The sequence below is a fragment of the Amblyomma maculatum genome, chromosome 5, assembly GCF_055883805.1.
Source record: "Amblyomma maculatum isolate TAMU_Amacu chromosome 5, ASM5588380v1, whole genome shotgun sequence".
NCBI classification, from domain to species: Eukaryota; Metazoa; Arthropoda; class Arachnida; order Ixodida; family Ixodidae; genus Amblyomma; species Amblyomma maculatum.
The window spans coordinates 108,800,738-108,812,557 of record NC_139348.1 but is presented as its reverse complement, the minus strand read 5'-3'; the positions used below and the strand labels follow the sequence as shown (position 1 = coordinate 108,812,557).

The 11,820-nt window shown below is 44.2% G+C and overlaps 1 protein-coding gene across 2 annotated transcripts in view; it reads right to left on the bottom strand.

The window, feature by feature from the left end:
• Positions 1 to 678: 678 nt before the first annotated feature.
• Positions 679 to 11,820, bottom strand: part of LOC146189196 (17-beta-hydroxysteroid dehydrogenase type 6-like) — a 29,910-nt gene continuing 18,768 nt past the window's right edge. For both annotated transcript variants that reach the window (XM_084604083.1, XM_084604084.1), the window contains 4 exons: positions 5,956 to 6,168; positions 3,431 to 3,616; positions 1,901 to 2,033; positions 679 to 1,173 (listed from right to left, as the gene is read on the bottom strand). In XM_084604083.1, the coding sequence (XP_084460209.1) occupies positions 831 to 1,173; positions 1,901 to 2,033; positions 3,431 to 3,616; positions 5,956 to 6,168 (875 nt within the window). In that variant the 3' untranslated portion in view covers positions 679 to 830. The remainder of the gene's footprint in view (positions 1,174 to 1,900; positions 2,034 to 3,430; positions 3,617 to 5,955; positions 6,169 to 11,820) is intronic.

Sequence of the window (11,820 nt, the reverse complement as noted above, 5' to 3'; positions counted from 1 at the left end):
TAAGGCATATACCTGAGCACTCTTATACCTGAGGGCACTGGCAAGTGATTTCTGTTCCAGAAGAACTAATGATTGGCGCTGGGCAGGTGTCTCTCATTAGTCTTTGGCAAAGGCGAGTTGGATGCGACTATGAAAAGTTACTATAAGAAAAAGTGTTCATTGCACGGTTAATGCTCTGTGTAGCAGCCACATGCGAAAGATAATTAGCAGAAAACCTCTGTGGAGGAAATATTCATAAGGTGGGGGCACTGCGTCACGCACCGTCAACACTTGCTTGATATTGAGCATTGTGCTTAAGTATGGAGAGGTACTCTTAGAGGAAACTTCACAAAGCATCTCAGATTGTTAATCACATCCGTATATCAACTAAAGGTCAGAGCACAAAGAAGCTCTAAGGTGTAACTTGTGAAAGGTGCAGGACAGGTTGTCATCACCCTAAGCCTTTGGAGAAGAAAGGTCCCGCAGAATTCTGAAATCGTGCTTATATGTATCAAAAAGCTTACCGTACACTTTGGGCGCAGTGGCACCGGCGTACAAAAAAGTCACGAAAAAGGAAGATCTGTGCAGGTACTCGTCAGATGTCAAAACAAATGGTAGCCAACATTTGCCATCGAAAATGGACTGTCACACGTGATTCCGGAAATGTATTCCTGGAACCAATGTATGTTGCACACCACATGCTATGGCGACGTTTTAATGAAACAAAAAAAAGGTTTATTGTACAACTCAAACTGTAGCACCCGTATACAAGAGGTCATTTGTAAATGAAGCTCTGACGAGAGGAAAGGAACTTGTGGAAGGAGCGGCGGGACAGGCAGTCGTAGTCACGATCAACCGTCGGAGACGGAGCGCCCTACGTGACTCTGGTTAATGGTGCAGAGCAATCGATCCACAGTCCCCTTGGACATGAAGCGCATCAGTGCAATGCGGAACTTGTCGCTCGCACCGCCGCAGAAGTAGGATCGGCGTGGATGGCGGGAGCTCACGGCGTGCACCATGTTATCGACGACTTCGTACAGGTCCTCGCGGCAACGCCGCGCCAGGAAATCGAGACAGCGCGAGCGGAAGTTCTCGAAGTAGCTCTTGCCGTAAGCCTCACGCACGGGCTCTGGAGTGTCCTGCCATGATTGGTCCACCGTGCATTGGATGTGCTCTGGCTGTGCCATCTTGGTCCTGAAGTGGACAAGAGACGAGTGAAGTTAAAAAAAAAAAAAAAAAAAAAAAACACGGGGGAGGCTTAAGCTATGCCGTTAAGGAATTGATATGATAGCATAGGCATATAAAGGCCCGCCTCAAACAAACCGTATGAATTTCTAGGGCTAGCGTGCGTACCCGACATGCAACAGCCCTGGAAGGTTGATTCTTATTCCATTTTCCCACCTCAAATGCGCAACTCGAGTTGGTAGCTGCTCCTATCTTTCTTATATGATGTGGTCATGTTAAGCCACACAAACCATAGAAAAATCACTGATTGGTCATGTCAGCCACCAACTGCCACCTGTCACTGTCATGCCCGTAATGTTTTGTTTACAACAATGACGCCTGATTTTCTGGGTAACGAGGCCTTTAACGCTATATCACGTTACAAATGTTCAATGGCACCGTTTAAGGAAGAAAAGCATACAGTTCTAACGTATGCATACAGAAGTGAACAGGTCGTTGCCGCTGTGGGGTTAGCGCTCGCCATTACTGCGCAGGCGATAGAACACTCAAATGCAGAAACTAAAGAAGAACCTCTCGAGCAAGCTACGGTTATCTCAATGTTATGAGATTGTTTTTCGTATTGGAGATAATTGGAGTCTTTTAGGGTCAGCGTGTTGACTTAAATTAAATGTCCGGCGGCGTCATTTACAAAAGTTTGTCACAGACACACAAACACAACACAGCTGGAAAAATGTACCTGTAGAGGACTGGCTCAATGGTGGATACGAGGATGTCCCACTTGCGCATTTCGCGCCGAAGGCCGTCGGCGAAGGAGACCACGGCGTGTTTAGACATACAGTAGAAGGCCAGGCCCGGGTACGTCACTCGACCTTATATAATGTCAAAGAGGGTAGCACGTTAGTGTTTGAATTGAAAGAACGTTATTTAGAGAGAATTTGCACGTTCCTTGTAGGCCGCGCCGCGATGGCTCAGCGGTCACGGCGCTCATCTGCTGAACCCAAGGACACAAGATCGAATACCGGCCGAGGCGGCCTCTTTATGATCGAAGCGAAAAGCAAGCCACCCGTGTATTGCGCGATGTCAGTGCACCTTAAAGAACCTAAGTTGGTCGAAGTTTGCGGAGCCCTTCACCACGGCGTATCTCATAGCCTGAGTTGAATTTCGAAGTTAAACCCTGCAAACCAAATCATACCAACCGCTGCGAATATTCAGCGTTCTGTACAGCCTAGATGAGGGATGTCCAAGTCAGTCATGGCACGTTACGCTGCTCTAGCGAATACTGTTTCCCCTATAAATTAGGTTATGTCAGACCAACGCGTCGCGAACGACTACTGTCGGGAGCAGATGTGGTACGTCTTGAAAAACTAAATGCAACTACCTCGCCTATAGCGACAACAGGATGTGCCAGAATTGTGGCAGGAGTTAGACACACGCAGAGAGAAAATTTTTTGCCCATATTAAGACATTGGAATATTTGACAGACTGTGTCACGGCAATGCAGTGTAATTGATGCCCTCGTGGTACATATACTTCTTTTTCTTTCGAAAGTACATTGTACATTAAGACATGCATATAATACATTTAGTGTGGTTCATGGAGTTCAATGTCCTAGTCCACTCAGGCTTTGAGGGACATCGCCATGGAGGACTATAGATTTTTTCAACCACCTGAGGTTCTTTAATCTGCAATGACATCTGCATACATGCGCTGACATCGACAGTAAATGAGCGCCTTGCGTTTTGACGGCACTGAAACGTTTCCGCCGCAGCCGTTTAGAAACCAGATCCCCGGGACATGCATACAAGAATACACGGCCAGACACTAGCAGGAAAAATAATAGCAATACAATATGGTGCTGTTTTTTATAAGAGCGATGCTTACAACCTTTCTTCTGGGGGCCTCCTAGTTGGGAAAAGCTGCAGAAATAGTTTTGTTCTTACGATAAAATTTCTGTGCGGTTTTTTGACAGGAAACCTGTTGTTACAACAGACCATTCTGCAGTGACATCATAATTTTCTGTAGATAGAAGAAAAGTACTACAGAACTACAGAGAACAGAAAAGCAGTGCAGGAAAAAAAAACAGAAATACTGAAAAGTACAACAGAACTACAGAAAATCTGATGTTTATGACAGAACTGCGGGAACAATTTGTCGTAATTTTGGCATGGTTCTGTAGTGTTTTTCCACTGGGTTCTTGAGTTGGATAAAATCGGACAAAATTCTGTCCTATCACAGGCTCGCCAGCGGTGTGTAGGCGCGCACTCACCGGCGACGCTGGCCACAATGATGGCCCTGGACCCGGACTGCCGACGCAGGAAGGGCAACGCCGTGCGCACCGTGTTCACCACACCGAACACATTCACCTCGAACAGGTAGCGTGCTGCCTCGGAGCTGCCCCATTCCAGCTCACCGGCGCTCATCATGCCAGCGTTGGCTACCACCGCCCACAGGCCTGCGTAGGCATTCAAAGATAGTGTTACAAGCTTAACTCTGCACTCTGAGCTTCCTTTGCACTCTATTTTGTTTAAAGTGCGAACGTAACGTCACTTCATCTGGTCGCGAAAGTTCCTGTTCATAGATAGCGCTGCTGTGCGCAGATACCGGCTTTTTCTTACAGCGCATGCGCAGATGGCCTCGAGGAGCCATCTACAGTGTATTGCAAAATTACACGCGTGCCGTAGTTTGTTTCTGCCAGCTAAACCACGGAATCCTTGCAGCTTAAGTTTCTCACAGAAATGGCATTTGATCGACAGTATTTTTATTTTATACCAAATTTAATTGGGAGACTTGCCTGATTAGATCAGATGTCGAATGTTTCTATCGTACGCAGCGGCGTACGAATCATGACAAGCCACTGCCCCAGCAATGGCACTGGTGGCGTCGTCTCACGCTGTTTGCAACAACCTTCCGCCAAACAACGAGCGCCTCTCCTTTCCTGTGACAGAGTTGCTGCAAACAGCCTCAGCTTGTCACTCTTCGTACTCCTCCGTGTGTGATAGAAACATCAGACTTCTGATCGAATCAGGCAATTACCGCAAACAAATTTTGGTATAAAAATATACTGCCGACAAAATGCTATTTCTGTGAGAAATTTGAGCTGCAAGGATTCCGCGCTTTAGCCGAAAGAATCAATCTACTGCGCGCATCTAATTGTGCAACGCACTGTACATAGACGGCGGATTTGGCTACTGGTTGTACGCTTGCGGTAACGCGTTGTCAAAACTTCGCTACCAGAGATGTTAAACTGCATCCCTGACTAACGAGATGAGTTCATATAAGAGAAGCTGACCGCTCTTTTATGTCACCGCAACTGTCAATTGAATCCCCCATTGTTTCTCAAAGCATGCTGTCTGAGCTTTCTGCGCCATCTACTATCAAACGGCACTTGAAAGTAGGCTTCACCACTATATTATATCGCGTGCGGTAGGGCCTACTTTACAAATGCGAAACGTGAGGCTTCAGGGTAGAGCTCACTTGTACTGCCAAGAAGCAAATTTAGGGAGGAGGCTAAGGGCAGCTAATTTGGGGCCACCGACAAAGGCTGCGACTTAGCCAAGCGAAAGCACAGTGACGTTTTTTGGCTCGAGAGAAACAACTTTTCTTGTTGTCCTCTTAACAGGTGGAACTAAGAGCATTTAATTTCAGTACAAGCTTCTCTCTCGTTTGCACCTTGTCAAATTTCCTGCGCCGTTTTCTAGAAGCTTAAGGTAACTAGCACAAATCAAGCCTCTGTTGAATTTCATTTGTTCCCTCAAAAGGTCACTGTTGAGTCAAGAGTGAGGCGTGCGCATTATAACTACCAGAAAATTCATGTATATTTTGTGTAGTAGTCCTATGTATTGCGCTGCAGCACTTCGTGTGTCGTTCTTATAATTCCCCGAAGTAAGAAAGAACTCTTAAACCGTTTGGCTTCTGTAAAAAAAAAGCGAGATAAGATAAGGGAACGAACACACTGCCCCAATCTTATTTCTCCCGTTGTTATTTAGTTCGCAGTGTCCGAAATGCGCTTAGATTTCTTGGTGGTCTAGAGTTCGCAACAAGGAGAAAAAAAAGGAGCACTATAAGAAAGAAAGGAAGAAAGGCACCAATTAAGGAAAGAACTCAAAGACACCACTATGTTTCCTCACCAATGCCATTTATGTCGCGCCGATAACATTGTCCTTTTATGAGCCTATACTTACTCGATGTACTCCATATAACTCCATATAAACGAGAGCCCTTCCCTGCCTTAGCTCGGCGGTGATATTTTGCATGGAATCAGCGCAAATTACCCAGTCAGCACAAACCATCGGCCCAACGCTGAGGAGCTTTCGCAATGCACTGTTCCTATGTAGGGAAGGACATTGCCAACGTGGTACCAAAGTTTGGGCCCATGGTTTGTGTTACTTGGGTATTACACTGCCATTTACTCAACAGCCACGCTGCTTTCTTCCTTCTTATTTCCTATAAATTGATATACGACCCTCAGCTGTTCTCTAATTCATATAAACTAATTTGGAGTGTCCTAGTTCTTTAACTTTTATCTCTATCTGTTGTATTGCACAGATCACCCCCTTATCATCTTGGCTCGTTCTTCTAATCGGCGCTGGAGGTAGATGTATCGAATAACAACGTAACGTGTGCTTTCATTGATATGCACTAGTAGCTGGATAAATATTCAACACCGTTCTTTCAAGGCGCCCGGTCATTTCTTTCGGGTGCTGCTCCAGGAAGGGTGAGCTCCGCGTTGACACTGAGTTAAATGGCTTGGCACTACGTCGCGACAGAGCTTGGGCCAGCGGCAGCACTGACCTCTGAGGCCCAGTTCCGCAGCGAGTGTCTTGGAGGCGCGCCGAAAGTGCTCCTCCCTGGTCACGTCTAGGTGTAACACGCGCAGCGAGGACGAGCAGAAGTCTCTGAGCATGGTGGCGCCCTCTGATGTCGGGTTCAGGCAGCCGGCCAGCACTTGGAAGCCATCCGCATCCAGTCGCTTGGCCAACTCGTGGCCGAAGCCTGTGTCGCAACCTGCGGGGGGAGGAAAGAGGGTAGAGTTTTTTTTTTTATATGATGCGAAAGCATTTCTGGGCTCATAAGTGACGTGGCCAGGATCTGTGAACAGAAATTGTGGACAGGATTTGTAGACAGAGCACGTCCGCATGAACTGTGCATAAAGAAAAAACAACATTGCCGCCACTGGGCTTTAAAACTTGTGCCAGAAGGAAAAGTAGGCACAATAGTACTAGACTGCCGGCATATTATTTCTTTATTGCCTGGCCTTAATATATCAGTGAGTAAAAAATGAGTTATCAAAAAGAACGTAGTGTGTTGCAGCTAACGGGACATCTTCCTCATTTGTTAACGTGACGTCGGCTGTCCCACAAGGATCAGTTTTAGGGACATTCTTTTTCTTTTTTAACTTATATCAATGGTCATACTGAGGGAATCTCGTTTCATATACATCTGTACGTTGACGACTATGTATTTACAGATCTATTCGAAATTCATGTGACGTTGGCGTTCTGCAAGGTGATTTAAATTATCTGCCATCATGGTGTGATATGAGGAAAATGCGCTTCAGTATCATGAAATGTTATGTGCAGTTCATATGAAAACGTCAGCCCTCGCCTCCTAATACCACAATAATAGCAACTGCTTTGAGTGTGCTGAATGATAATTCCAAGAATTTAGGCGTATACTCCTCGTCTGGCTGTTCATGGAACAAGTATGTAGGCTACTTGGCTCACAAAGCTGGTACTGTATTGCATTTCTTCAGGCTAAACTTCAAAATTTCACTCTTTACCCTCAAAGAAGCATTCTATTCCACTAATATACGCCCTATTGTAGAATACGCAGGCCCAATCTGGGTGCCACATATACATAACCTGATTAACAAACTAACTGTATTCAGAACCGCGTCGCACATTTCGTTACTAACAATTATAACTCTGGCGCTAGCATAACGAACATTAAAACCGAGCTTGGGCGGCAACTCCTGTGCCAAAGAAGAAAATCCTTGAGGTTGAATAGTTTCCACAGTGTATTTTATGGTGACACTGGAATATGCAGAAATATTTACCTAAAAAACTCCACGCTATATTTCCCCTACAAAAAAAAAAAAAAAAAAAAGTTATAGAGATTGCTTGCCGCGCGAATGTTTCTGTCTATTCATTTTTCTCTTTCACAGTAAACGAATGGAATCGTCTGCTCGAAAGAGTGGTCAATGTCCCATCCACCATCTTTTCCTTCCTCAGCCCTGGTTGAAGTATGTTTTCTTCGAGTTTTGTTACATTTTTCACTGTTTATTATAGATTGCATTGTATATTAGATGTATTATTTTTTTATTGCTCTCTTTATGTTCGGTATTTACTTTTTTCCCCTTAATGTTTCATTCTTATGGGATACAATGTTTGGAATCCCCCTAGAATAATGCCCCACGGGTTATGTAGGTGTAATAAATAAATAAATAAATAAATAAATAAATAAATAAATAAATAAATAAATAAATAAATAAATAAATAAATAAATAAATAAATAAATAAATAAATAAATAAATAAATAAATAAATAAATAAATAGCATTTCACCCTTATAAAATCAACAAAAACCACACCAAACGCCCCTTGCATACGACACCGTCGTGATCAGCCAGCATGGGTCCGGGTTAATTACATTAAAATTCACGCCTACACAACAGTCTCTAGTCTTGAGTGCCACTCGGGAGATTCCGCAGTAGCTTCCTGTATTGCCAAAAACCAGTCTACGCTTTCCCTAAAATAATCTCGGGCAGGTCGTGTGTATTTATGACAATGGTAATCGGCTCTTCTCGAGTGTCATATACAGCAGATGACCATGAGCATAATTAAATCAAATGGTACCCCATCCTCACTATCTACGCATAAGTACCCGATACCATACGGGTCTAGCGGAAAATCTTTATTTAGTGTTCTTTGTAATTCATACATCCCCAAGATAAACCCCTTCTCAACATATGAAAAGAAACATGGTCTATTGTTTCTGACTTCCTGCATAATAAACAGCGTGATTCCAAGGGTATAAATAAACCTTTTCTCTTCAGAAATTTAATTTAATTTGAATTTATTTGATTTATTTGAGCTTCAATCACGACGCTTTGATAAATTGTATGTAAGCACACAGATAAGTAGGCAAATAAGCCTATAATAAATGGAAAAGCAGAATGTAGAGGTTCTGGGGCTATGTACAAAGACAAGCAGTAAAAAGAAATCCTGAAGGCCTAAGGATCCTCAAACATTTTGTATAGAGTCCTCGGAAATGTATATTTTTGTGATCTGCAAAGATCTTCTTTAGAAAGACGGAAAACTATAAATAGAGGCAGGCCTCCAGTTATCCCCTTGAGCAGGCTTTTGTAAAGACTATTTTACAGGCTCAGCACGAGCCGGATGACTGATGGAACGAGTGACCCATTTGTCCGACTAGTCGTGTGTCCGGAGACTTTCAACTGAACGCCCCGTGTGTCACTCAACATCCTCCAGTCGCCCCTTTGCAGCTGGTGCTTAAACAGGTATCCCAATACATGAACGCGTTTTGAACTCGATTTTTAAGCGAAGCCTTATTTGCAGCATGAGTGGCGCGAGCGAGAAGAGTGGGCTAGACAGTCTACAGGTTACGCCACCACCCTAGATTGGCGGTGCAACATGTATACGCTCCCTAGTGTGGACAGTGCGTGGACAGGAAGCGACAACAAAAATAGTACGTAATTTCGTATGCAAATTATGAGGCGAAAGTTCTTTGCGCAGCGTTCAGGGTGACGTCATACCATTTCGCTTGCCATTTAGCATCCAACGGATTGCCAATCTGCCGGGTGGCTTGCGACAAAGATTCGTACCGATGACATATCGACCTCCAATTGTATGCCGTTAATAGTAAGTGTAGCTGTCCGCCGGGAAGGAAGACAGAGACTGCGTCTTTCCTTTCCTCAAAAAGTAATGCAAATATGTTTAACACTTAGCCGAACTCTGTGCCAGTCTTACAATGCTACATCACCGAGTAAAACCATGCAAAACAGTGATTTAGTGCGTGTTAGTCGATTTAAGCGGTGTTAAACCCCGCCAAGTATTTTATGCATATACGACTCATTCGATAGCCACTGTTTGATCGGTCTGTAGAACGTTTGATGCTGAAGACGACGAGCTGACATTGCTAGCCTTCTACGATGCCGATACCGATCCTTGTAATGCCGTACCAATCCAGTTGCTTGCTGGCTATATTTGTGTACAACACAGGAACGAAACAACCGATGTTCTATCAGGGCGGCCGGCACCCATTGGTATAGATCTACTGCTATAGCGGTCAACCGCGATGAACTTCGTAGCGTACAGCACGGTAGTGCATATGAAGGGAGCAAACAGCCCCAAATGTCACTAGCTCCGAAATCGATGATTGTGGCTTCGATCCCACGGGAGACATGCTTTAAATCGATAGCGTTACGTTTTATATATTTCCAGGTCAGTTATCTACATAATAGTATTATTATTTCACATTTGTCGAAATCGAGAAATCCCCTTCCTTTATTCTAATACGTGGCTTCCCCTTTGTCCGTAAGAAAAACTTCCGCAAGTGTTCTGGCCAAAATAGGTATGTGTCCCTACAGTCTATTATTCTTCACAGAGATTTCTCTTCACGACGTAATTCGTCGCTTTGTTTCTCTTACAGTTGCTTCCACATCCCTAACCATGTCGGCTGTCTCTCGTATTATCACCCGAGCAGCCGAATTCCCTATGATTTCAATGATGCCAGTGGCTGTTGGCTTCCGGCATCCGTATTACATAACAAGTACCTAATTTCCCTATTATTATTGGTTCGCTGATGGTAAGGGCAATGTGGAATTGACTGAATAAACCCGAGAATATGTATACGTCATTGATTGGTGGGCCTTCCTGGACTGTGTGCAATGGCGGGTACTATTGCCAACAAGCAACAGGGCATGTGTGGGTGCTGTAAATGGTGCCACAATGATTAGTACTGGCACTATAAGTAATCGTGCTTTATCGGCTTTCTCAACAAAAGCGGTGCTGGAGGCCCTCCCCCTTTCTGCTTGCGCCACTTACAAATAACGATCAAACACAAAATATGGCTACTCGCAAGGTGCAAATAGAGAGAAGCGTCTTGGTCAAATATTTAGGGGAATCCTCTAAGGTGGAGTAGATTTGTAATAAGGGAGTAACTACTCATTAAAGTCCGGCCTAGCGCTGCCATAAGGTTACAAAGGATAGCTATACAGCTTTCTCGGAGACCTCGCAGGTAAAGAAAAATGCGTCCTGGTCCGGAGAGTTCCCTCAAGTCACATCTGGTGGAAAGCAGTGGGGGTGTGGGAAGACAATGAGTCTAGCTAAGAAATAAAGCATTTCAGTATACTGCTGGTCTGTTTTGCAGGCTAGGCGAAAAAATCAATAGGTCAGCGCGAATACCCAGCGATGGAACATTATGATGAGCCACTCTGGATTTTTTTCCCCTGTCGTTGATGCAGCTTCGCTCGAGACCCAACGTCAAAAACAACCACGCGCTGTGATAGGAAGCACGTCGGCAGGAACGCGGAAGCCCCGGTGGGGTTTCGCGAAGCCCAGAGCCTGCCGCTGCATCAGCCGACCTCGATGAGCTGTCAGAAGCAATTACTGCTTCTAGCGAGTCGAAGAAGCAAGCAAATAAAATGCAGCAGCTGATTCCCCTCAGGAGATGAAAAAAAAAAAAAAAAAGAAGATACCAAGGAAATGAGTTTTCAATCACATTTAACGCAGAAAGACATTCTTTCCAGAGGACAATCTGTTTTCGGGACCCAATGTGGCGTCTTCAGTGCGCAGCTTAATTGGAGGACAATCTAGGCTTAAGGTAACATAGATAAGAGCAGAGACGAGCCAGCAGAGGCCAGCAGCAAGCAAAGATTACAATAGTTCGCGGCAATATAATAAATGGCAGAGCAGGTTTCTTAGCATCGTAATGAGATTCTAAGTTAGTCTCATTACTCTACATAGTGTGTGATCATTGACGACATAGTATGACGTCACCTGCTTGAAAGAGACTTGGTTTAAATTTTGCGTAAAGGTCTCCAGTGCGCCTTAAGGTAAAATCGAGCCAACAGTACAGCCTACGGGTATAGCCCCTTTTATATAGTTCTTTATTTAAAAAAACAACATCGCCTATTAAGAACAAACCAGTATTACGTCAGTATGATGGCTTGGTTAGCGTCTGGACACTGCCGCTCACTTCACAACAAGAAGTTTACATAGCATGATTTCATTGTTACTACGTCGCCGTTTGCTGTCGCATACACCATACATTTTAATGCATATATCGTCCACATCCATGCCACCACCGGGTGTTCCTACTTGATGGGCAAACGGGCTGTTATTACAGGTGGTTTCTGCACCTGAAGAGGTGTCAACCTCGAGTGACTTATCCTTCGTGCAAAAAACAAACATATAATATAACGATAAACTGCGATGTTTTAGCTTGCAACACCCTATGAACTATGAGCGGGGGCCAAATGATTTTATTTGCATCCTTTTATGGTGTAAGTCATAAATATTATTTCAACAATTAATTCTTTGTCAGTATTAGCAGTTATACAACCTAAAAAAAAACTCCACGTTATGATGTCAAACCTGCCATAAAGTGTGGCGATGTGATAATGCTAATTTTAGAC